This window comes from Trichosurus vulpecula, chromosome 8, assembly GCF_011100635.1.
Source record: "Trichosurus vulpecula isolate mTriVul1 chromosome 8, mTriVul1.pri, whole genome shotgun sequence".
Classification (NCBI taxonomy): domain Eukaryota; kingdom Metazoa; phylum Chordata; class Mammalia; order Diprotodontia; family Phalangeridae; genus Trichosurus; species Trichosurus vulpecula.
This window is the reverse complement of record NC_050580.1, coordinates 150150538-150176776: the sequence shown is the minus strand read 5'-3', so window position 1 is coordinate 150176776 and position 26239 is coordinate 150150538. Positions and strand designations below refer to the sequence as shown.

The 26239-nt window shown below is 42.9% G+C and overlaps 1 protein-coding gene across 1 annotated transcript in view; it reads left to right on the top strand.

Annotated features, from left to right (window-relative positions):
• Positions 1-7943: 7943 nt before the first annotated feature.
• Positions 7944-26239, top strand: part of IGDCC4 (immunoglobulin superfamily DCC subclass member 4) — a 43101-nt gene continuing 24805 nt past the window's right edge. The window contains exons 1-5 of the mRNA XM_036769625.1: positions 7944-8013; positions 20519-20869; positions 21167-21308; positions 22420-22553; positions 24054-24194. Coding sequence (XP_036625520.1) covers positions 7944-8013; positions 20519-20869; positions 21167-21308; positions 22420-22553; positions 24054-24194 — 838 coding nt within the window. The remainder of the gene's footprint in view (positions 8014-20518; positions 20870-21166; positions 21309-22419; positions 22554-24053; positions 24195-26239) is intronic.

Sequence of the window (26239 nt, the reverse complement as noted above, 5' to 3'; positions counted from 1 at the left end):
AGCAATGGGGATATTCAGTGAGTAATGTTTCGCTAACTCCCAGGGCAGCGATTTCACAAAGCTGCTCTGATAGTTAGCCACCAGAGAGGAAAAAGCCATAGATGTATTTAAAAAAAAATGAAGTTGAATTTGTGCCTTTTGGTTTTAGAGTTTAGTCATTTCTGAATTTATCCTCAACCCCATTGACTCCTTCAAACCTTCCCTTGCACCAAACAAGAATAGTTAAAGCCAGCTGACAGTAATTGAACCCACATTAATAGTTCCCTCTCTAATGAATGGAAGGAAGTACATTTCCTTATTTTCTAGAGGGCACTAAGTGGTCCAATGACTAGAGTGCTGGGCCTGGTGTCAGAAAGAATGAGTTCAAATCCAACCTCAGACACGTACCATCTGTGTGACCTTGGGCAAGTCATTTGACCTCTGTTTACTTCTGTTTGCTCAACTGTAAAATGGGGACCTACTTCACAGGCTTGTGAAGGTACTTAGCACCGCACCTGGCATATAGTTGATACTATACAAATGCTGCTTCTCTTCCCTTTCCTCCCTTCTCTCTGGGGTTGATAATTGGTCATTATAATTGCACAGCCCTCAGCTTCATTTTAATGTTCTTTTTGTTTATATAATATTCAATACTGTGTATACTGCTTTTCGGATTTTGCTTTACTTCACTCTGGATTGTCATAAAAGCCTTACCAAAGCACTCTGAATTCCTTATATTCCTAATTTCTTATTGCACAGTATTATTCCATTGCATTCATATATAATAATTTGTTTAGCTGTTCCCCACCTGAGACTGTTTCCAAGGGAAGAGGAAGAAAAAAGCACTTAAATGATGCAAATTCAAGAGTTTGAGGATGTTGTCCTCATTCACACCCTCCCTTCCCCAATACTTATCCTTCCTGTTCATCTGGTTACAGAAAATCTAAGCTTTATTCTTTTGACCTTACCACCCACATTCTTGCCAATTAAAATACAAATACTTCTGAGAAAGGTAATATTTTAAGCTCCCCTTGGTCGCTTGCACTGCAATGCGAATGGATTTATCAGATAATTTCCCCGGTGCAGGTTTTGATGGAGAAGCGGGTACCTGTCAGGTAGATAGGGGCCACTGAGGCCGCAAGGTGAGCACAGAAGATGTAAGAGACCCATAACCATTTCCAATCCTGATCTTTATCCTAAGTCATATATATATATATATGTATGTGTATATATGTGTGTATATGTGTGTGTATATATGTATATGTATATGCATATATATATATGTGTGTGTGTGTATATGCATATGTATATGCATATATATGTATATATATATATATGTTCTCATTCCCTGGGGGGAAAATATTTTTCTTCAACACCACCCATAATTGGAGCCCAAAGAGGTGTTTTTTTATCATTTTATTTAATATTTTAGTTTTCAACACTGATTTCCACAAGATTTTGAGTTACAAATTTTCTCCCCATTTCTACCCTCCCACCTTCTCCAAGATGGCATATGTTCTGATTGCCCCGTTCCCCAGTCAGCCCTCCCTTCTGTCACCCCACTACCCCCCCCCATCCCCTTTCCCCTTACTTTCTTGTAGGGCAGGATAGATTTCTATGCCCCATTCCGTGTATATCTTGTTTTCCAGCTGCATGCAAAAACAATTTTCTTTGAGCAACTGCTTTTAAAAATTTGAGTTCCAAATTCTCTCCCCTCTTCCCTTCCCACCCACCCTCCCTAGGAAGGCAAGCAATTCAACATAGGTCACATATGTGTAATTATGTAAAGCACTTCCACAATGCTCATGTTGTGAAAGGCTAGCTATATTTCTTTCCATCCTATCCTGTCTCCCTTTATTCAATTTTCTCCCTTGACCCTGTCCCTTTTCAAAAGTGTTTGCTTTTGATTGCCTCCTCCCCCTATCTGCCCTCCCTTCTATCATCCCCCCTTTTTATCTCCTTCACCTTACTTTCCTGTGGAGTAAGATACCCAATTGAATGTGTATGTTATTCCTTTCTCAAGTCAAATCCGATGAGAGGAAGATTCACTCATTCCCCCTCACCTGCCCCCTTTTCCCTTCCAACAGAACTACTTTTTCTTGCCACTCTTATGTGAGATAATTTACTCCATTCTATCTCTCCCTTTCTCCCTCTCTCAACATATTCCTCTCTCACCCCTTAATTTTATTTTATTTTTTAGATATCATCCCTTCATATTCAACTCCCCCTGTGCCCTCCATCTATATATATGTATATTCCCTTCAACTACCCTAATATGGAGAAAGGTCTCACGGATTGCACACATCATCTTTCCAAGGAGGTTTTTCTAGCAAATTTCAGGATTGGTTTTTGCTTTCCATCCTCTCCAGGGGAAAAGCAAAGAACTAAAGAAGTGTTGGGCTATCTGGGAGGAAAACAGGGAAAGATATAGGCATAGCCTATATAAGGATTAAGGTGTAGGAGAGATGTGGGCATTGCCTATGTTTTTAGTAAGAATTTTTAAAACTTGTTTGTTTTTTCCCTTGGGGGGATAAAGAGAATATAAGTTCTAAGTTCCTCAAGAGAGAAAAACCTTAATCTGTTTTTGCCAAGACATTGAAGCTGCCAGACATCCATCTCCTCCCACCCCCAACCCCATCCCAGGATCAGGTATTCAAAGAAACAATAAAAAATGTAAGGTCCTTGAGAAAGCCTAGTAGTACCAAATCTCAAACTATGCTACCAAGCAAAAATTAGCAAAACTATTTGGTTCTAGTTTTCTTTTAATAGATTTATTGGTGAAACAGATTAGATACACAATAGTCAGGAGCGGTATAATCTTGGATGAAGTCTTCTTCTATTTGGCAAAAATTTCTAGGGAAATTAGAAAGCAGTCTGGCAGTAATTATAGACCAATATCTCACGCCATATACCAACATAAGCTCCAAATAGATACATGACTTGGACATAAAAGATATCATAAATTATAGAAGTAAGGAAGAAATTACCTTTCAGATTTATTAATTGGGAAAGAATTCGTGGACAAACAAGGGATAAAGAAGATGACAGAAAATATAATGAACAATTTTAATTACATGAAATTGAAAAGTTTTTGCACAAAACCAGCAGCTAAAAAAGTAGAAAGTAAATGAGTGGAGAAAAAAATCTTTACAGTGAGTTTCTTATTTCTAAGATATAAAAAGACCTAATTCAAGTTAACAAGAATGAAAGCCATTACGTGGTTGAAATGTGGTGAAAGATTATGAATAGACAGTTATTGAAGGAAGAATTTCCAAATCATAATTACAGAAATGAAAAAAGTAACTGAGATTCTACCTCACATCCATCAGATTAGCAAACAAGAAAAAAATTGGAGTAGCTATGGGAAAATAGGCACATTAATGTCACTGTCAGTAGAGCTGGTCCAGTTTTCTGGAAAGGCATTTAGAAACATGCCCCAAAGGTCACTACCCTTTGACCAAGAGATACCACTACTAGACCCATCCCCCATCCACTGCAGAATGTCTGAACAGATTATGGAATATTATTATGGAATTATAGAATATTATTGAGCTGTAAGAAATTACTAAATGGATAGTTTCGAAGAAACCTGGGATGACTTACGTGAACTGATGCAGAGTAAAATGAGCAGAACCAGAAATAAACAATTTATGTAATAATATTTTAAAGAAAATTTCAAAAGATAGATGTAGTAATACATTTCAATGAAATGACCAACCACAATTCCAGAAAACTAATGATGAAGGATGCTACCTACATAATAAGAAAGGTGATGGAATAAGATGCATGTCTTATATTTGGACACAGAAAATGTAGGAATTTGTTTGGCTTGATGATTTTTTTTGTTAAAAAGAGATTTGTTTTTTCTCTTTTTCTTTTTTATCCAATGGGTAAATAAGTAGAAAAGAGGGAGGATAAGGTGGAAGAAACAAACCAAGAAACAATAGTAGGAACAACCTTGAAAATTACATGTTGAATTTTATATGTATATATATATGTGTGTGTGTGTATATGTATATGTATATATATATGTATATACAGAAAAGCTCGTTTTATTTGGTGTTAAGTTCAGAATAAAAAATAATGTAAAGTCCTCAAAGGTGGGGTCTGTTTTTCCTTTTGTCTTTGTATCCCCAAGCCTATTATGGCATCTTGTACAGGTGCTTAATAAGTGATCATTGAATTGGCTTTAAATGTCCCCCAGAAATAGGGTTGACTGTACCCTTTACCCAGTCTGTACAATGCATCCTATCAGGCCCTGATTTTCCTGTTTGTTTGAGTGGTAGTGTGGGACTCCTGTTGAAGTATGTGTCGATCTTTGAGCACAGTTTAGTTCTGACATACCATAGGCACTTTTGCTTGTGTCTTATTCTTCTACTAAACTATAACTCCCACGAGGGTGGACTTCATGTATTCCTCAGCAATGTTCTGAACACAATATGCACTTTGTTGAAGGAATAAATTGTTAGAGGATCAGTGATTTGAGGATACAGTTTTATCCTGCAACTTCAGGATAAAGTGCACCAGCTCCAGACTGCCTCTTTAGTGGCATAGTTCTGGTGCCAGTGGCCAGGGGGATACGGAAAGCTGAAATGAATGTACTCACTTGAACCCAAATAATAATTAGGCTCAAGGGAGTTCCCAATAAGTAGGAAGCAAAAAAGTAAAACAATTCCACGAGAAACTCTTTGCTGTTCTTACTGCATCTAGCTGTGAGTCTTTCTCACCAAAGAGCTACAGTATCTCTGAGGCAATGAGCTGGTTCAAAAAAGAGCTTTGGAAAAGAAGCCACCCAACAGCTGCAATTTAGCTAAAGAGTAGCAGTTCATCGTAGCAGGTCAGTAGCAGAAGCAGCACAGGAGATGCTCTTTGGGTAAATAGCAAGCATCAAGTTTCAGAGGCAATTTTTTGAACCCTAGTAGCATAAATTCTTCCCTCTCCCATCCTTTTAGTAATTTGTGAGAGTGAGGCCCTAAATGAATCTGCAAAGGGGATTTTTTTTACTTTGCTATTTTGCTTAGTTGAGTATTTTTGCTTTGAATTAATGTGCCTTGTGTTTTGGTAGAAGGATAACAAGAGATGGGTGCTTGTGACGTGGACTTTTGAATAGCCGCCAATCCAAAACATTTTTAGAACTTGGGTTTGGCTTTCAGGCAACTAAGTGGGGCAGGGAGCCTGGGCTACAGGATTTAAAATATGAATGAAATAAGCAAAGTTCCAATGGTAAGGGTGAAAGACCCAAATATGGGGGCCTGCTAGAAAGATGAGTGAAGTGCCACAATGGAGGGCACTGGGCACCTGGAAAAAAGTGGACACTACTTTTAAAGGAATTTCATGGCACTAAAGACAAACCACAGTTCTGAGGATAAACTCTGTTGTCCAGCTAACATCAGCATTTCAAGCTCTGGTCAGCTTGTCTAGCTTGAGTCACAATGTCCTATTTGGGTCAGAATGGCCACCTAGACAAAAATAGTCTACCCACTTTTTCCAAGTGGACCTGAATGGAGAACTGCAGGGCCTTGGGAGACCGAAATACTTATAAACATGGGGCATGGGGGCTGGGAGAGGAGGGAAGGCAATTGGTGATTGGTGGTGGAAAGAAGTTAAACACAAATCAAAGTATGTCTGGAAGAAAGGAACCTCGGAGAATTAAGATGTATATAGTTTATTGTTGGATAGAATGTAAGCTCTTTGGGGGCAGGGATTATTTCATTTTCATCTTTGTATCCTCGTGCATAGTACATAATGATGATAAATTTTTGATTGATATGATGAATGAGGTATTCAAGATGAATTCATTTTTATTCATTTTTGTTTCATCAATCTTTTTAAAAAAGTAATGCCATCAATATTAATATTGAGAAGGCCCTTGGAAGTCAACCCCTAAATTTTATAGGCAAAGGAAACTCAGAAGTAGGGAATAGTATGAGTCAAAATCATAGGATCACTGGTTTATAGCTAGAAGGGACCTCAGAAACCATTAAGTCCAACCCCTTCCACTTCACAGGTGGGGCAAGTAAGACCTAGGGAACTAAAATGACTTACCCAAGATCACACAGGGAGTAAACATCAGAGGCAGGCTTTGATCTCAAATTCTCTCATGCTTAATCTAGCTTTCTTTCCATTGTACCACTTCTAACTACCTTTTTTTTTTTTAAAGTACGGCAACTGTTTTTAAGTGCCCCTTGGATCTGCATTATCATGCGGAGTTGTCCCTAGGCTGTACACCGAAGGGAGTCTAAACTTTGGCAAATCTTACCAAAGCAAAGGCTTCAAACACAGGCTGGGGTATAGTTGGACTGCTTAACCTCAGAGACAACCTGACTAAAATCACGTGACCAAGGCTAGCCATTTAGTGATTATGACCATGATAACTGATGAACACTTTCTACCAAGGGGTAGAGGATGAAATGAAATAAAGAGCTTTGCAAACTGTAAAGGGCTATGTAAATGCTACCTTTGTTTACTCATCTGTGTGGATAGAGAAAATATCCATCTGAGCAAAATCACAGATCCTTCAAGTATAGCAAGTATTCTTTTATATCATAGTGTTTTTCACTGCATATGTACAGTATATTAGCTTCATTCCGGACTAAATACATTTTTTTTCTGGGCTAGTTTGGGAACTGAACCACAGGAGAAAGTGTATTCTGAGTTTTTTAGTAGATTTTAGGGAATGCCTACAGTGCCTTCCTTTAAAGAGCTTACACCTTCATCAGGGTGACAAGATTACCATTTATATGAAACCATTAGAGAGGAAATCAAGAGAATGCTCAATTTGCTGGCCAGTGTGAGGCAGACAATGATGCTCCAGGAGTTCAGAAAAGGAAAGGAGGAAAGAAATCAATGCCAGATAGAGTGTTCAAGCAAAGCTTCATGGAGGAGTTGACAAAAGTCAAGCCTTGAAGGACAGGGTTTGATTCTAGATAACAGTAGTTTACTGTACAGTATAAGTTTTCCTCTTACTACCTCTACCCAACCACTGAGCTCAGCATATTAGGGATCTGAGGCAAGGTCTTGATTCATTCTAACCCCTATAAACGACTCCTGGAGAAATACACTGTAATTCTCTGTACTCTGGACGCTTGTGTTTTTCTTTCTAATAGAATGTAAGCTCCTTGAGGGAAGGTACCGTTTCGTTTTTGTCTGTATCCCCAGAGCTTAGCCCAGTGCCTGGGACATAAGTAAGTGTTTAGTAAATGTTTAGGGAATTTCTTTTGGGTATGGGTTGGACTAGCTAACTGCTGAGGACTATCCCAACTCTGAATCCTGTGATTCTGTGATTAATTGAAGTGGACCTTCGGTAGATCTTGTGAGCCAAACGCTGGACCTCTGTGCCTCAGTTTCTCCACTTGCTTAAAAAGTGTCCTCTGCCTTAGCAGTTCAAACGATAGCTTCTGAGACACCTGACTCCGATGTGAACGCCCTCTCTTCAAGGAACCCGGGCTGCCTTTCCTTGGGTGAAAGCTGGGCCTCAGGCTAATCCAGGGAGGTTAGTCCTAAAGGCAGAGACATCGAGATAGAGAGAGACAGACGAGAGAATGGGTTTTTTTGTACGCGTCTATGTGTGGTTTGTTTTTTGGCTGAGGCTAGTGTCTGGGGAGGGGAGGGGGGTGCTTGTTGAGGGACGGGGTGGGGCCTTTTTTTGGAGGGGGGGCATTGCTGGCCAGGGTGGAGTGGGGGTGGCGGGGGGCGGAGGAGAGGTTGCTGCTGGCACAGGCTCAGGCGTGTCTGGCGGACAGCTCAAGTGGGACTTGGGGCCGGCTGAGCCTCGCAAGGAGCCCCAGCTCGGATTCTCGCCAAGATGGCGATAGAGGGGAGGGAGAGGCAACGGCAGCGGCCCCGGCCCCGGCCCCGACTCCGGCCCCCGAGGCCGCGCCCCCGGAGCTGCGGCTCCCTGGGCCAGTGACACTGTGCGCCCCTTCCCCGGCAGGCAGCGGCCGCGGCGCCCGGGGCTCCCTCCCATGGCGCAGGGAGACGCCCGTCGCAGCCTCTGGGTGCTCTCGCTGACCTTCTGCGCGCTGTCCGTGCATGGTAAGGGGCCCGAGGGCCGGCAGAACCCGGGGGGAGGTGGGGGGGAAGGGGACTGTGTGTGCCTCTGTGTGTGTGTGTGTGTGTGTGTGTGTGTGTTCGCGCCCGCGCGCCTGTGCCCCAGTGTGTGCCTGTGTCCCCAGGGTGTGCGCGGGTCTGTGCATGAGGTGCGTGGCTGTGTTTGGGGAGGGTGTGAGTGTGCCACTGTTGTTTATGGTGCATGCTCACATTTGTGGTGTGAGGTTGGGTGGTGTGAGGTGGGGTGGGGTGCTGTGGGGTTGTCAGGTTTTGGGGGGAAGATCTTGCGGTTTTGGGGGGCGTGGGGAGTTCTTCGACTTTGGGGTGTCCGTGGCAGGGGCCGTGTGTGGATTTGTAGGGCCGGTTGGCGGGAGTAGGTTCAGGGATATGGATTGAAGATTTGGGGGTGATTGCTGTGGAGGGACTGTGAGGCTGCTGGGTTGTGGGGTACGCTGAAAATGACGCATATCTTATCCCAGTGCAGGCAATCTCTTGAAGGTTTGGGGAGAGATAGGGTCCCGACCTCAAAATTATTCCTCACAGGCAGGCAGTTGGGAGAGGGGGAGAGTAGTGAAAATGCATCCAGATTTTGGGCAGAGAGAGGGGAAGGCAGGGAAGTGTGTGTGTGTGTGTGTGTGTGTGTGTGTGTGTGTGTGTGTGTGTGAAGCCCTGCTCTGGGTATGAGGTGTACACACACACACACACACACACATACACACACACACTCCTCCCACTTAGTATTGTGGAATAGACCTTCCCCTCCCACCCCCGCCCCAACGGAGCTGGGACCTAAGCGTGTCAGGCCAGTCAGAGGGAGGAAGTTTTGGGGGCGACCAAGGCCCCTAAGGGGGCAGCTGAGCTGGGACCCATTTCCGTTATCCCCGATCCGGGTTCTGCGGTGACAATGCAATCTTGTGCCTAGTTACTGTCCTTTAGTTTGGAGGTTGGGGGTGTCTAGCCTGAGCTGCCTGAGGAGGGAAGGAGTTGAGCGGGCTGGCTTTGTTTGCTCCTTACTTCAGCGGGGTGGGGAGTGATGTGTGTGGAAGAGGGCCGAGAGTGGGGGGGAAGAAGGGGATCTCTCCAGCTGCTTTGGCTTTCCAGCTGGATTCAGAGTCTCCTAGCCACAGACCATGTGGTGGTGTTGGGAGGTGGGATAGGAGAGGGAGGAATAGGGGCTTGCTAGAGCATGAGAACCTCTGAGATCTAGTGATCTTTTTGAAAATTCACACATACCATCTAATACTCCCCCCCAACACACACACACCCTCACCCCAGTGTAACTTTGACCATTACTGGGGGTTCAGGGAAGAGCAACAGATCCCTTCCTATTAGCCTTTTAGCCTCCTCAGTCTGACTGATGGGGTCTATTGTACAAAAAAAAAAAAAAAGAAAGAAAGAAAGGGCTTTGGGGAGAAGGCTGGTAATATCGGAGGCCGATGGAAAGTGGGACACCAGAGGGTATATGACCTGCCACATACACTCAGCTCCCCCAATCCCAGCCTATAGGCAAACCTGCTTTCTCTCTTTCCAGATGTGGGCACACACCTTGTCCTATTTTCCCTTTCTACCACCCTGACCTGGGTCATTAAAACCCAGTGGAGATTACTCTTAGAATCATAAGAACATAAGTTGAGAGTTGAAAGGGATTTTACAGGACATCTGGTCCAGGATCTTCATTTTACAGGTGATAAAACTGAGTTCCAAAAAAGCAAAATGATTTGCTCATGATCATACCATAAGAAATGAAACTTCTAACATTAGAATTCAGGTCCTTGCACTTCCAGAGTCAGCACCCTTTCCCCAGAACTCTGTTCTTCACGTCACTTTCCCGTTCAGAAACCTTCAATGGTTTTCCATTACTCACAGCATAAAGTCCAAAGTCCTTTGAATCTCACCTCCAGTACTTAATAGCTCAATGGCCATGGACCAGCCATCAGTATCTTCTCTGGGTCTCAGTTCCTAATCTGAGAAACAGTGACAGCAGTACCTACCTCACAAGATTGTTGACAGAATTAAATGGGATGATGCATGTAAAATGCTTTGCAAACTTTAAAGCACTATATAAATAAATACAGCTGCTACCACTGCTACTACTCAGCTTGGCATTCAAGACTTCCCATAAATCTGCCTCCCTTTCCAGACTTATCTCCTCCTGCTGCCTCTACACAAATTCAGTTAAATTCAGCAAACATTTATTAGGTGCTAACTGTGTGCAAGGCATTGTGCTAAAAGTCAGGGCGGCAAAGACACGCAAAAAAAAAAATATTGCATGTTCCTACCCTCAAAGAGTTTACATTTTACTGGGAGACTATACAGTATCCACAGAGCTAACAGGCTCTAATCAAGCTGTATGATAATCCCAGATATGTCCTGACTATTTCTGCTTGTGTGTGCCTTACAGACAATGTACCCCACCTAGGATGCCTGTTACCTATCTCAATTCCCAGCATGTCCTATTACTCTCCTCAACTAAATTAAACTTGTTATCCCTCACCTTTGCTTAGAATTCTCCCCTCCCTCCACAGTTTTACGCCTCCCTATCCTTTAAAGCCCACCTCAAAATAACATCCTCCAAGAAGCCTTGGGATCTCTTCACTCTTAGTGATCTTCCTCTCATGGACCTTTCAAAGTACTTGGATTGTACCTCTCATGTACATCTCGTGTATTATTCTGTAATATTATTTTGTGTTTGTGTCATGTCTTCCTATTCCAGGAATTCTTAGTCCATAAACTTTTTATTTTTAATATTTTGATAACTGTATTTTGATATAATTGGTTTCCTTTAAATTCCTACCTATTTTGTGTGCTTGAAAAGATGATTCTGAGAAGGGTTCTATAGGAGTCACCAGACTGCCAAAGAGGCCTATTACACAAATAAGGTTAAGAATCACTGTACTAGACTATAAGCTATAAGAGGGGGAGGGACAGTGTTCTTATATGTCTTCTAGGGACTATCAAAATGCTCTGAATACAGTAGGTGTTTAATAAATGTTTGTTTCTGCCTCTTGGTATTATATTCTGTGTGAAGAATTCGGTTGGGTTGGGTGGAACAGTTTTTGGAATATCTTGGTTGGGACCATGGTTCATGGGTTGAGATTGCTGTTGGGATGAGTCTTTACGAGTCAGGATCAGTTCCAGGAGAAGTTGGTTTAAGTAGGGGTCAGTGCTGGGGGCAGGGTGTGTCTTAATGAACAGCCTTTGTTCCCATATGTAGTTTTTTAAAATTTATTTTTTTTCCAAACTTAAACACCAAATTAAAATAGGCATTTCCTTTTACATAGTAGAATAACAACCAGAAAAAGAGGATTGTACATGAAACTGCAGATCTCTATACCATGTGTGATTTCATGTCTTTCCCTTTCACTCCTGGAACTGCTGGCTGTGAAGAGCTGGCCATTAACAGGATAGGAACAATTCTTAGAGAATCCATATCTAGCCACTGAGTGTACTTGATCCTGCCTGCAGGCACCAATCCTTCCCTCACTAGGGGTGTACCCTTCCCCATTTCATCACTGTCATTGCTCATCTAGAAATAGACAGGCAGGGAACATCCTGTTGGTGTGTGTGTATGTGTGTGTGTGTCTGTCTGTGTCTGTGTCTTTGTGCGTCTGTGCGTGTCTGTGTATCTGTTTGTGTGTATCTGTGTATTGGGGTGGGGGAGGACATAAGCATGGAACACTGCACTGGAATGATTTCAAACTCAGTGTACTTTGTCCTCTGTCCTGATGCCCTCTTACTCACTTGAAGCTCAAAGCCTCAAAACACCCTTAGCTAGTATAACTTGGGGGTTTAGAGGAAGTAGAGAGGGTGAGTCAGTGGACAGGACATGAGCAGGATGCCTTGAGTTATGTTCATGATCCCTACGGCCCAGTATTTTGGATTTGTTCACTTCTCACCTCCAAGTCTTTGAACAGGAGGTCCCTCTACCTGGAATGTAGTCTCTCCTTTCCTTGACTTCCTTCAGAGTACAGCCCAGGAGCCACTTTCTAGATGAAGCCTTTACTGCTCTGCCTGCTTGTTAATAGTCTCTTTCTCTCGAAAGAATTTGAATTACTTTGTGTATGCTTACTTATGTATACTTGTTTACGCCATCTTCCCATATGAACTCCTTAAGGACAGGGCAGTGTCTTGCCTATATTAAACCCTTTATGTGTTTGTTAAATAGAATGCTGATACAAATTCTACTTATTAAGGGCCTCTTGTGTACAGAAGCTAAGAAACATGGTTGTTATTCTCTAACACCAGCCTCAGAGTTTGGGGACATCTCTCAAACATCTATAGCTTCCCTCAATAACAGATCAGATATTCAGAGACAGCTGACATAACTCACTCGAAAGCTGGCAAAACATTTTCTCTGCAAGAGCCCTGTGAGATATAGATTGTAAAAGTATCTCATTTAACAGAAGAGGTAACTGAGTCTCAGAGAAATGTTGTGACAGTTCTACATTCATATAAACTAGTGAGGAGCTGGTATACAAACATATCTCTTCACTCCAAGTCCAGAGTGTTTTCTACCATACCAAATAGCCTCTCCAGAAATTTGGCTAAAACATTGTGGAACTGTCCATCTTTAATCTGGACCATCCATCTCTTGGCCATCAATGTCTTTTTCATCTATATATTTACTATATAATGCTTTCGTTCTTCTGGTTTATCCAAAACTTTGCTCTTCAGTCTTCAAAGCAGCTCTTCCATCCCATGATTCTAGGACTTGGTGGATTAGTCTGTGTGTGCTCTTCATGAAACAGGATAATGTTGAACCATCATTGCAGTTTAAAGAGAAATATGTAGTCTGCCCTTCATGCCTTTGATAATTTGAGTTGCCCCTTTGCGGACCTCCTCCAGCTTTGTTACATTTGTATTTGAGGTGAGGAGAGCCAGATTTGCACATGGTAATCCAGATGTGAAGCAGATGGCTCTTCCAGGAAGGCCTGGGGTGAGGGGTGGAGGTTCTCAAGAGTTGGCTTTGGGCCCATGTGTTTTGGGGGTGAGATCAGGCTGATACCCCAGTCTGTCACAATCAGAGTATGGGGGGGGACATCCTCCCCTCTTTCTGAGAAAAAGAAAGGAGAAGGAGAAGGGTAGAAGGCAGAGGAAGCTTCAATTCCAAATATCCAAATTTGGGGACATCATTAATAAAGCTTCATCTCCTATTCCTTCTCTAAGGAATCTGGACCTCACTTTCTAAGAATTCATTGAAGATGAGGGAACAGACCTGGTCTCTAGAGGAACAGTGGGGCTTGAAAAGATCCTTGTAAAGCACTGAGCATAATGCCTGGTACATAGTAGGCACTTTGCTTGTTCCCTTCTCCCCTTGAGGCATCAACAGGATAGGGGAGTTAGAGCATAGATTTAGAGCTGGGAAGGACCTTAGAGGTCATGTAATCCAACCATCCCATTTTACAGGTGAAGAAACTGAAGCTCAGATAGTTAAGAGGTCTTCCCTCATGAGTAAAGTGTAATAGAGTCTCCTGACTTCAGATCTAGCAGTCTTGTATTGTGTCCATTGCCTCTAGGATCAGGTGATGTCAGAGTTCCCTTCTGTCTTTGTGGTCAGTAGGGTCCATCTCAGTAGACACTGACAAGCTGGGATATTCAGATATGGGTGACCAGGATAGTAAAGAGCTTAAAAACCTTTCATAAGGATCAGTTAAAAAGAACTGGATCTAGGAGCAGAGAAGCTTTGGGTGGGGATGGAGACATGATAACTGAATTCAAGTATTTGAAGGCTTATCAGTCGAATTAAATGAACATTTTTAGTCAAATTTTATTGTTTTGTGGACTGCATTCCACTTGATTTAAAAAAATTATCTTGGTGTCTGTTTTTCTGTTGCCTTTATTTCCAAATATTTCCCTCTTTCTCTGCTTCTCAGAGAGCCATCCTTTATAAAAAAGGAAAAAAAAAAGAGAGGGGGAAAAATATCTCAGCATAACTAATGAACCACATCAGCCAAATCTGACAGCCTATGTGGTATTTCCCACCCATCATCCCCACCTCTGCAAATAAGGGAGGGAGGTGCATTTTCTCTTCTTTTGGGTCAAGCTCAACAAGCATTTTTTAAAGTGCCTACAGGAGAAAAGTAGTATAGCAGAGTGGATGGAATAGTAGATTTAGAATCAGGAAGTCCCTCGTTCAAATCTCTCCTCTGGAATTTACTTGAACTGTGATCATGGCTAAGTGCTTTCACTTTTTTGAACCTCAGACAACTCTCTGAGGCTGTAGATTATTAATCAATGCCATCTATTTTGCCAGAATGAGTTCCCACCTGGATGGAGAAAGCCACAAGTCATTTGGGAGGAGTAGAGTTACTCTGGCTAGTTTTGGAAGGTTGAACTATGTATGGATCTGGGCAATATCGTACAATAGAAAGAACACTGGCTCTAGAGTCAGAAGACCTAGGGGCAAATCTCCCCTCTCTGGGCCAGTCATTTAACCTCCCTAGGCCTCAGTTTCCATATTTGGGAAAGGAGTGGGTTGGCTCCAAATTTGTGGTCCTTTAATCCTTACCAGGGGACGGACTTCAATTCTGTATGAGGAAGAACTTTCCGATAATTGGAACCACTTAACAATTGAATCGGTAACTTGAGAATCAACTCCTTGTGTTCAGATAGGCTGCGTGACCAGTTAGTGGGAACATCCTGCTCTGGATGGGAGATTAGATTCCTTCTAACTCTGTGAATCTCTGTGTATGTTGCTTTCTCAGCCTTTCTCTGTATAAATCTTCCTGTCTCTGCCTCTCTTTCTCTCTGTCTCCTACTCTGTCTCTCCAGTTTTTATGTGTGTCTCTCTCTCTGTGCCTGCCTCTCTCCATATCTCTTTCTTTCACATTTCTGGAAATTGGAGACATCCTGGATAGCTCTCTCTCTCTCTCTCTCTCTCTCTCTCTCTCTCTCTCTCTCTCTCTCTCTTTCTGTCTCTCTCTCCTTCCCACTCTGTTCTTGCTTAGTCTTCAGTTCCAATCTCTGGAGTGTTGGAGTGAGGGGAGGGGGAAGAAGAGGAGGGGGAGTCACCCCACATCCCAAGAAGTAGTTCTTTTTTCCCCTTCCAGCTGTTGAGGGGGGAGGGGAGGAGAGAAATATATATGGTGCAGTGTGTGTGTGTGTGTGTGTGTGTGTGTGTGTGTGTGTGTATGTGGGTGTGGGTGTCTCTAGGAGACAATGGCTCTGTTTCCCCTCTTCCCCCACCCAAATCCCCTCAGAAGGGCCAGGGGAAAGGAGAATGGCTACGTGGAGAATTTTCCAGGAACAGCCGTCTGCAGAAAATAAGTTTAAAATCTGGTTGGGCCCCTAGATGGAGGAGCTTCAGAGGGGAGAAACTCGTTAGACTGCAAATGTCAAGGCATTAATTTTTATGGCATTTTCTAAGCTTAACTAATTAGGTATCTTGAAATGCTGGAAAGACCCTCCCCCCTCTGCCCAACAGCTCCCCCTTCCTGAAATTTCATTGAAAAATGCAGTTTGGAGGATCCTCCTCGGGAAGGGGAAAGGCTGGAGCCCCGCTAATCCTGCTGAGCTGCAGCAGAACTGGCCCTGTGCTTTGGGCTGTTAATCTCCTTTCTGTTCAAGTTCCATTTAGCCACATAAAATCTCATTTCTCCTGTAAGTGGGCAAAATATTCTGTTAGAAAAGGAAGATCAAGAGTTACCCTAGAGGCTTTCAAGCTGAGGAACTCTGCGTCTCTGCCAGAGATCTCACCCTGCAAATTGAAAGATGATTTGGGGGGGGAGGGGAAATTGGAGAGGTTAAACTACATCAGTTAATTAACGAATCAATCAGCAAGTGTATGTTGAATACCTACTATGTGCTGAGCCCTGTACGCCCGACCAAATGGGATGCCAAAGGCATATCCTTTGATATAGACCTGATCTCAAGGACCTCAAGTCTAGGATAAGATTTTAAACCTTAACCATCATCTCGTTTTACAAACGAGGAAACTGAGGTCTGGAGTAGAGACTTGACCAAGGTCACACAGTTAGTGAGTTGTATCTAGTTGTAGGATAAGGCACCAACACTAAAAGTGATTAAGTGGGTTAGAGTTAACCAAACAGTTAGTTGGAACTTGTAGCAGCAGGAGGGATAAAGGTTAGATATGAGAAGGAACTTCTGAGAAGTCCTGGGAGCATTCCTCCCATCCCACCACCCCCCTCCCACCAATCTATAGTCTGTAATTGGGTTTCCGTGTTCTCTGCAGCAGGGGTGATATTCATCGAGGTGGGGAAGCTCTGACATCTGCTGTGCCATGAATATTCCGAAACTGAATTAGATCCGTGATCAGCAGGGGCTCCTAGAGTTCCCCTTGCCGTGGCAAAAACACAGACTGCTGATACATCCAGCAGCTGCTCTTGCTCCAACTGCTTCCATTGTTTGGCCATCTTGGCAGGGGATTTTCCAATCCAGGGACAGGCTCTGGGGAGGGGAGGGCAGAAGAGGGGGGGGGGGAGGGGTGTGGGATCCTTGGATTGTATAGTGTTGTGTGGTTTTTCTCCCTTGAAATCCAAACCAACTGCACAGCCTCTAGAGTAGACGGGAAGCCTTTGGACTGAGAGCCCAGCCCAGCCAAGCCAAGCCCTCCATCCCCAAACTCTCCCTCTTCCCCTCCCCCAGGCCACATATACACCCCGCTGGACACTCTTTGTTTTATCTTTCTGTGAAAGGATTCCCAAACACCCTTTATAGGCCAGTTATCTCGGAAGAGTTAAAAAGCACCCAAAATTTGGGGAGACGAAGAGTGAGACCTTGGTGGTCTTCTTGATAGTAATGGGTCCTACAATCACTTATATTTTTCATCTTCTTATATCATGTAACAGACCTTCCTCAAGAAGATTCTATTCTGCTGGGGGTTGCATCATGTACACAGAAAAGTAAATACAAGATAATCTATTAGAAGAGAAAGCACCAACTACTGGGGAATAGGGAGGAAGGGTCAGGGGATCAGGCACCTTTTACAAGAAGCATTTCTAGGTCCCCATTAACAGTTGTGCCTTCACTCTGCTGGTTACCTCCAATTTATCTGTATATATCTTGTTTGTTTAGCCTGTGAGCTAGCTCACAGAGAGCAGGGCCTGCCTTTTGCCTTTCTATCTCTAGCACTTAGCACAGGTGCCTGGCACATGGTAGGCACGTAATAAATGCTTGTTGACTGACTAGCTGACTGATGGGCACCTGGGCTGAGTTCTTGAGGGAAAATAAGGCTTCCAAGAAGCAGAAGTGAGGAGGGAGGTTGGCGGGTGGGTAAGGGCCGGGGGGGGGGGGTGCTATGTGAAAACCCAGAGAGAGAGCCCAGAATGTCAAGGTAGAAGAGTCAGTAGGACAATCTAGATAAAAAGTAGAGTTGGGGAAAGGCAAGAGAATATATATAGTATATTTTATATACTATATATTTATATTTTATATAGTGCCCAGCATGTGCCAAGCCCTGTGTTAACTGCTTTTACAAACAATACCTCATCTGACCCTCACAACAACAACCCTGGGAGGTAGGTGTTATTATTAGCTCCATTCTGCAGTTGGGGAAACCGAGGCACTCAGAGGCTAAATGATTTGCCCAGAGTCACACAGTGTTCCTGGCTACAGGCCAAACACTCTATCCACTGCACCACCAAAATGAAATAAAATAAAATAAGCCTGGAAAGATGGATTGTGGCCAGATGGCAGAGGGCTTTAAACATCAGACTGAAGAGTTTGTATTTTTATCCTATGGGCAATAGGTAACCACTGAAGGGATTTGAACAGGGAGGTGACATGGATAGATCTGTTGCTTAGGAAGGTTATTTTGGTAACTGTGGAGACCACAACAGGTTCCAAAGGATTGAAAATGAGTATCATATAGAGGGCAATTGAGAAACACATGGTAAGCATGAGCAGGCTGCCAAAAATAACAAGGGAAGAACTTAGAAAAATCATGGGAACAAAGGATGCCATCAGGGAAATGTACGATAGGAAAAGAAGATGGCCCAATAGGGGAACAGTCCACATTGGCGCAGTGAGTAGAGCACTGGCCCTGGAGTCAGGAGGATCTGAGTTCAAATGTGACTTCAGACACTTGACACACTTACTAGCTGTGTGACCTTGTGCAAGTCACTTAAACCCAATTGCCTTGCCTTCCACCCTCCAAAAAAAAAAAGAAAGAAAAGAGAAAGAAATGGATAAACAAATTGCAGTATATAAATTTAATATAAGAAATGACAAAAATGATGAGTACAGAGAAATGTAGAAAAGCTTACACAAACTGATGCAGAAGGAAATAAACAGTCAAGAAGGCAACATACACAATAACTAGAACAGTGTAAATGGAAAGAACAACCACCACAAAAAAGAAAAATGAATGTTTCAAAATTACAAAGAATAATCATACAAGTGGGAAAAGGACCCATATGTACAAAAATACAGAAGAATTACAAAGAATAAGCACAAAGCACAAAGAATAATCCCCAAAGAAGAGATATGAGAAGAGATAATGCATATAGTCAGATTTTTTTTAAAAATATGTTGACTGGTTTTACCGATTTTTTTCCCTTTTCGTCCATTTTTTTTCCTTTAAAAATTCTTTGTTATATGAGACCATTTTCTGGAATGGAAGGAGGAGGAGAGATACAGGGGAAATTTAGGGGATGTAAAAACTAAAGATATTGATAAAATGTGTTCTTTTCAAAAAGACACTTGCAACATAGAGATCACTTTATTGATGTGGGGAACTCACAGAAATGAGCTTCCTCAAATGCTCTCCACATCCAAAGAACTATGGAGTCTGAATGCAAATCAAAGCATACTATTTTCACTTTTTTTTTGGTCTTCGCTTTTTTCTTTCTCGTGGTTTTTCCTTTTTTGTTCTGATTCTTCTTTCACAACATGACTAATGTGGAAATATGTTTAACGTGATTGTACATGTATAATCTATATCAGATTGCTTGCTGCCTTGGGGAAGGGGGAAGGAAGGGAGGGAAGGAGAAAAATTTGGAACTCAAGATTTTATAAAAAATGAATCTTTACATGTAATTGAGAAAAAAATACCCTTCAAGGAAAAAAAAAGAAATGAACTTCCTCTACCATTGCAGATCAGCACCTTTTCTAGGTGGCTCAGTGGATAGAGTATGGGACTTGGAGTCAGAAAGGCCTGAGTTCAAATCCACCCTCAGGCACTCACTAGCTGTGTATCCTTGTAGGAGTCACTTAACCTTGGACTGCCTCAGTTTTCTCAACTGTGAAATGGGAAGATTGATAGCACCTGCCTCCCAGGATGGCTGTAAGAAGCAAATTCGATCTTTGGAAAATGTAAAATGCTATATAAATACTAGCTATTATTACATTTATGATTATTCTACAACTTAACAGTTTTAGAGCAAGAGTTCTTAACCTGAGCTCTGTAAACTTTTTTCAAAGCTATTTTGATAACTGCACGTCAGTATAATTTCTGTTGTTGTTCAGTCGCGTCTGATTCTTCATGACCCCATTTGGCGTTTTCTTGGCACAGATACTGGAGTGGTTCACCATTTCCTTCTCCAACTCATCTGACAGATGAAGAAACTGAGGCAAACAGAGTTAAATGACTTGCCCAGGGTCACACAGCTAGTGTCTGAGACCAGATTTGAATTCAGGGAGATCCAGGCCTAACCCTCTATCCATTGTACCACCTAGCTGCCCTCTCAATATAATTGCGTTCCTTTACATTTCTGCGTATATTATTTTATGCATTTAAAAACGTAATTCTGAGAAGGGGCCCATAGGCTTTATCAGACTGGCAAAGGGGTTCATGACACCAAAATGATTAAGAAGCCTGGTAGAGAGTTACCTGAGGGGTTATGTAAGGTCATAAAGCCAGTGAGTATCAAAGGCCTGAACCTGAATCTTGATCTGAGGCTGCCTCTCTATGCACTATGCTTTGATGCTTCTCAGATAATTATAATACATAAAATAATGTGGTAAGTGCATTAGAGAGGAACAAAATGAAGTACTGAGGTCCATGAGTAAAAGGTTGCTGGCCGCTGTGGTTAAGCTAATAAGTACAGACCAGTCTTTTTTTTTTTTCTTTTTGCCTTGATCCTGATTTTGGATGTCCTTGTCCCCAGGTGATAGAAAGGAAAATTTTCTAACAACTAGAGCTAACCACAAGTGGTCTGGGCCACTTCTAGAGACAATTATGTGTTCTTTCACAGGCTGTCTTCAAGCTTAGGCAGGATGACTGATTGTTGGGAACAGTATAGAGCTGATTATCCTTATTCAGATATGGGTTTGACTAGATGACCCCTGACTGGAATTCAGTCATCCTTTGATTCGGTTTTCTCAGATTCCCTTTCCTAGCATTTCTATATGAAAGGGAGGATCCCTGAGTCTCCCTCCCATTGTAGACTCTGATTTGGCTCTGAATATGAGGAATATTAGGGAGGGAAGCCAGTGAGCGCACGCAGAGGCGACTGGGGGATTGGAGACGTTGAGGGATGGAACTCATATTCCCATTATACATGTTGAAAAGTTACTCCTCTTGTCCCTGCAGGAGAGCAGCTGTTGTCACAGGAGACGTCCTTGGAGTTGGGCTGTGGCGTGGGACCGCTGTATGTGACCCTGGGCCCTGAGCAGGCAGTGGTACTGAATTGTAACCCTGCACCTGCCCCTTCTGGGCCCCCAGCCCGAGTGACCTGGTACAAGGACGGAAGCCCAGTACAAGAGAAAAAACACCTGCATCTGCTGCCCAATGGTTCCCTGTGGGTGTCCCAGACAACTCCCCAGGAGAGTGGCGATGGAGGGGCCTCTGAAGCCCCAGGGGACAATGAGGGCAACTACTCCTGCTTGGCCCACAGTCCCCTTGGAGTGGTGGCCAGCCAGGTGGCTGTGATTAGGTTCTCCAGTAAGTTTCTATGTCTGGCTAGTTTGGCACTGACAGAGGTAGGACCTGGAGGGCCTGAAGTGTGGAATTCCCAGGTAGTGGTAGGATGGGGGTAAGACAAAAGCTGAGCTTACTTAAGGAAAAGTATGCTCCTTCCTAGAAGCAGAGAGATGGGCCAGATGACTTGTCCTTTCCCCAAAACTTTATCCACTCTACTCCAAGAATTCTGTGACTTGCTTTTCCTTCTCATTGTTTTGTTTCTGTCTCTTTCTTCCTTTTTCCTTCCTCCCCTTCTTCCCTCCCCTCCACCAAAAAAAGCACTGTCACAGTTTTCTCTCCATCCGGAACCTCAGACTGTGGAAGAGAATGGGACAGCTCGCTTTGAGTGCCGAATTGAAGGGCTTCCAGCCCCTGTCATAACCTGGGAGAAGGACCAGATGGCAGTGCCATCTGAGCCGAGGTGAGTGTCCCATGGAAGGGGCCAGGGTTGGGGGAAGCTGGGAAGCAGGTAGCTCCAGGATATTAGTTGGGTTTTTTAAATTTCCAGTTTTAGACTCTGGATCTTCTTTCCATGGTCTAAAAATCATAACAAGTGCTTACTGTCCCTGATACTGTTGTTAGACCTTGAGATAGCAGATGTTGGTTTTTTTGTAACTTCAGAGGAAAGCCACTTAGTAAGATGAGGGCATGCCTCCTGACAAGGGCAAAATGACCTGTGTTATAAGGAGAACCTTTGGAGAAGTGTCTTGTTGACCTTCCAGCCAGGCTAGTGGGGAGGGGACAGCAGTGGTAAGATTTCTCAGACATTCTTCCCTATGGTCTGGCCTTCTAGAGACAGGCCCAGACAACAAAGGAGTTCCCACCTTACTCAACACCAGTGTATGTCGTGTAAATCAAACTTTGGACTTCTTAGCAACAACTCCACTGATAAATTCCCTAGAAGAGAGAAAGACCTATTTACTCCTCTAAGTCAGGTTAACCCAACTGTGACCCCTTCCTTGGGCAAAACTATGAAATGTGTCTTCAGTGTCTCTACTTCCAGAAGCTCTAAGATGCTCTATCACCTTCCATGGTCTCATAGCCCGTGCTGCTCCCTATCACCCAGGGCCCCCCTTATACTTTCCTGTCCCATGTTTCATCATCTCAGGGCAATAGTTTCTATGTTTTCCAATGTAACAATAGCTTGTGCTAGTGGAAAGGTGCTAAGAGAAGACTCTTCAGTCTATTTTTTCCCTTCTAGGTAATATGAATTTTAACTGGGACCTTCCGAGGAGATAATGGCCCCCCCCCCTCTCATATTTCCCAACCCATTAGTGACTCTAATATGGGAATTTAAGGGGCAATTTCCTAACTATTAGGGCTGTCAAAAGGTACAGTGGATTGCCTCTCCAGATACTAAGTTTCTGCTTACTATGAGGTCATCAAACAAATGCTAGACAATCACTTGTCAGAAGGAATTTTTGTATAGGATTAGATGAATTCTGGGGTCCCCTTCCAATCCTGAGATTCTCCGGTGACACTGACTTATTCTGCCTTTTCATGCCCATCTCACAATTCGTTTCTTCCCCTAGGCTCATCACTCTTCCCAGTGGTGTCCTGCAGATTGTAGATGTGCAGGAAAGTGATGCAGGGGCCTACCACTGTGTGGCCACCAATGCTGCCCACCAACGCTATAGCCATGATGCTGTCCTCATTGTCCACAAAGGTGAGGGAGTTAATGTTTGGAGTTATGTTGCCATGATGTTGGGCTATTGTAAAGTCACTGCTTATAGAACAGGGATTCCAAACTTGGGGTATACTGAATCTCAAGTGGTCTTTGAATGGATTGCAGGGGATCTATGAAATTGGATGGGAAAAAAATTACATCTCATCTCTAACTGAAATTTAGAAATTTATTTATTTGCTCTGAATATTCTGAGAAGGGATCCATAGGCTTCACTAGATTGCCAGAGGGGTCTGTGACACACAAAAAAGGTTAAGGTTCCCTATATTAGCACTACAAGGAGCTCATAAGTGGCACATAGTAGGCGCTTAATAAATTCGCACTGGATTAAATCAAATCTAGCTTCCTACCTTCATGGAGGTAAGTATTGCTACCCCATTTTACAGATGAAGAATCCAAGGCTAAGAAAAATGAAGTGTTTTGCCCAAGGTCAACACTAATCCATTTCTTTTGCTACTACATCACACACCCCCTTGTGTCTCCTTGGGATAAGGGTAGCATCTGGGATGGGGAGAAGTGATGAAGTGAGACTGAAGGAAAGCAGTTATCCGGCCCTCCCCTCCCCCAGCCTTGTGTAACATTCTCTTATTTACTTACCTCCCCTCTCTCCCCCTCCTCCCCACTTCAGTTCATGTGCTCAGAGAGCTGACAACCTGAGATTTAGGGGATTATACTATGGGATGTCTTTGGAAATTTTTGGAGTACTTCTCTCCCCCTTGCCCTCCAATGGGAATATATCTCTGCTTAAACTATCAAAGTCTCAAATTCCCTGGCCTATCTTCTCTTTCTTCTCCTCCCCCATCTCTTCCCCAGCCCTCACTAATACACTCCTCTGCCTCCAGGTAAGTTGATTCTCTCCCTACCCTTTCCAACCTCTTCTATTCCCTGAACCCAGGCTAAGGGTCTATAGCTCCTCCAAATGGAACTCACCTGTTGGGAAACGGATGTCTCTGCATGTCTAGTCTCTGGTCCCTTGGCCTCTTTGGGGTCACTAGGTCTGTCTCTGCTTCCATCTGCCGGACAAACCAGGACTAGCATGCTGTCTTCAGGGAGCTGAAGCTCAAGACTTGATAGGAAAACTCAGGGTCTTTGAAATTCTTCACTTTTTTCTTTTCTGGGCCCAGAATGGGACTAGAGAGGAGAAACAGCAGGGAAGAGAAGTTATCTGGAATTAGTCTACTAGTTTCTCTGAATGTCGAGTTGGTGATAAGATGATGTGTCACTTTCAGCTCTAATAAAGCAGACTTGAGGAGTCAGGAGGTCCCTGTTCTAGTCCCACATCTCCCATTAAGCCTGTGACCTCAAGTAAATAATTTTCTGTACCTCAGTTTCCCTATTTGTGAAATGATTGAGAGGAAGATTGAGTTGGAAGGAGAGAACCTCTACCCTCTCTACTTCACTTAAATAAGATAAAATGGGGATGGGAATACATTTGGAAAAGTTTTAAGTGTAATGATATTTGTCTCTTCCATATTTCTCCAGGTTCCCTCTATCCCCCTAGTGTCGGGGATGTGACCATTGTGGCTGCTCCAGAAAACACCACAGTAGTCGCTGGTCAAAGTGTAGTGATGGAGTGCATGGCTTCAGCAGACCCCACCCCCTTTGTGTCCTGGATCCGACAGGGTGAGTGGAGGGAGAGGAATTATTGCAGAGGGAGGGAATATCCTGGGAGAGAGTAATATGGAGCCTCAGGGTCTTCCCCTAGAATCCACAGAGTTAGCTGAAGAACAGTTCATCAGAGTCAAGGGGAGGATGGAATGGGGGTTGGGGGTGGGGTTGGGCCATGTTTAGCAAGGATTGAGTTGACGTTGCTGACAGCCCCTCTCTCAGAAGTCCTATTGGGGGAAGAAGGTGGATATTAAGGTTAGGAAGTTACACTGGGGACCCTACCCCAGTAAATCCAATGTGGTGCAGTAGAAAGAATCTTGGATCTCAAGTCAGAAGAACAGGGTTCAAATCCCAACTCTGTCTCCTAATATCTGTAAATCCCTTTTGTAGGCCTCCGTTTTCTCATTTATAAAATGACTGTTGGACTAAATGATCTTGAGAGATGCCCTACAGCCATAAATCTTTGATCCTTTTATCCTAAGGCTTTCCATCTATAGAGCACTTTTATCTTTAAAAAAAAAATACGCTTTATTGATGCCTTTTGTCTATGCATCAAAATGGCTTTTATCTTTCCCAAGGAATCATTCGATCAGCTAATAGTTCTTCAGAGCCTACCATGTTTAGAGCAATGTGTTAGCTACTGAGGGGGATAAAAAAATGGGACACTTACTCTCTAGACATATGTAAATGTATACATAAATCCATATTTGTATAAATGTATAGATCTAGATATGAATGATAGCTCAAAGTCCAAAGTAATCCTTGGTGAATGCCAGATAACTGGAACACAGAGAGTAAGCAGGAGATAACCACTTCTCTTTTTTTGTTTGTTTATTGTTTGATCCTCATCCTCATTATACATCACCATAGAAATGTAGGAAAATCTGGTCAATTTGGCATCTGTATATTGTCCCTGTGAGGTAGGTGGGGCAGATGGGAAGAAGGTGATGAACATTTTCAATGGAATAGCTGAAAAAACACTGGCCTTAGGAGTCAGAAGAATCAGTTCAGTTCAATACGGCAAGCATTTATTAAACACCTACTGTGTTTCAGGTACTAGACTAGATGCAGGACGGGTGAACATAAAAATTAACAAACACTACTCTCAAAAACTTAAAAATCCACTAAATCTGGCTCTGCCAACTACTGGCCATATTATTTGGGGGAAATCACTTAAACTCGCTGTCGGTTTCCCCATCTATAAAATAGGGATAATACCTTTGAGGGGGAATAATATTAATATCTTAATGCCTCAGATCCACATCTTCTGGCCACAACCCTATGACTTTTTCTCCCCATTCTTTTAGTATCTTCCTCTCCATAGATACTGAAAAACAACTCCTGAGGAACTTCATGATTATATTATCTTTATTGTAGATTGGTTGTATCCAGCTGTTTTTCCTGATTTTATTAAGTTCCATTTCTACTTCCTATATGGCATGTTAGGTACTGAGTTATTAAGGTCTAAGTGTGATGGGATACATCACCATAGAAATGCAGGGAAATCTGGTCAATTTTACATCCATATGTTGTCCCTTAGGTTTCCTTCCTGAACACTCTTGAGATGATCTGGCTTGTGGATCTCATGCCAAACTTTTTGCAGGCTTATTTTCTTCTCCAGTTCTTTTTGCTATTTTATAAGGTATTACTCCTTATAACCTTATGCTGTCCTCATCCATAGTGTTTTGTTAATGAGCTTGTTCTCTAAATTGGCTTTGTCCTTGGTTGTCCAGTTGCTGAAGTGGTTTCTGGACTTTTGAGGTTTTACAGGGGTTATATGGTGATAATCAGATCAAATATCTTTATTTTTATCTTGGTCTCATAGACAGTTTGTTGGAGATATTGTGATTGTATACAGCATCTCTGCGGTAATTCATATCTTTATCTTTTCTTCTATTTTGAAGTTGATTTTGGCCTTTATTCTAACAAGTTCCACTTGCACAGAGGTACATGACTCCTACATCAGTAGCCACTCATTTCTTATCAAGATTTAGTTAATTTCATTTTTTTGGTGATGTTGTCCAGTGTTCACCATGTTGAGTGCCTTCTGGCTTTTCTTA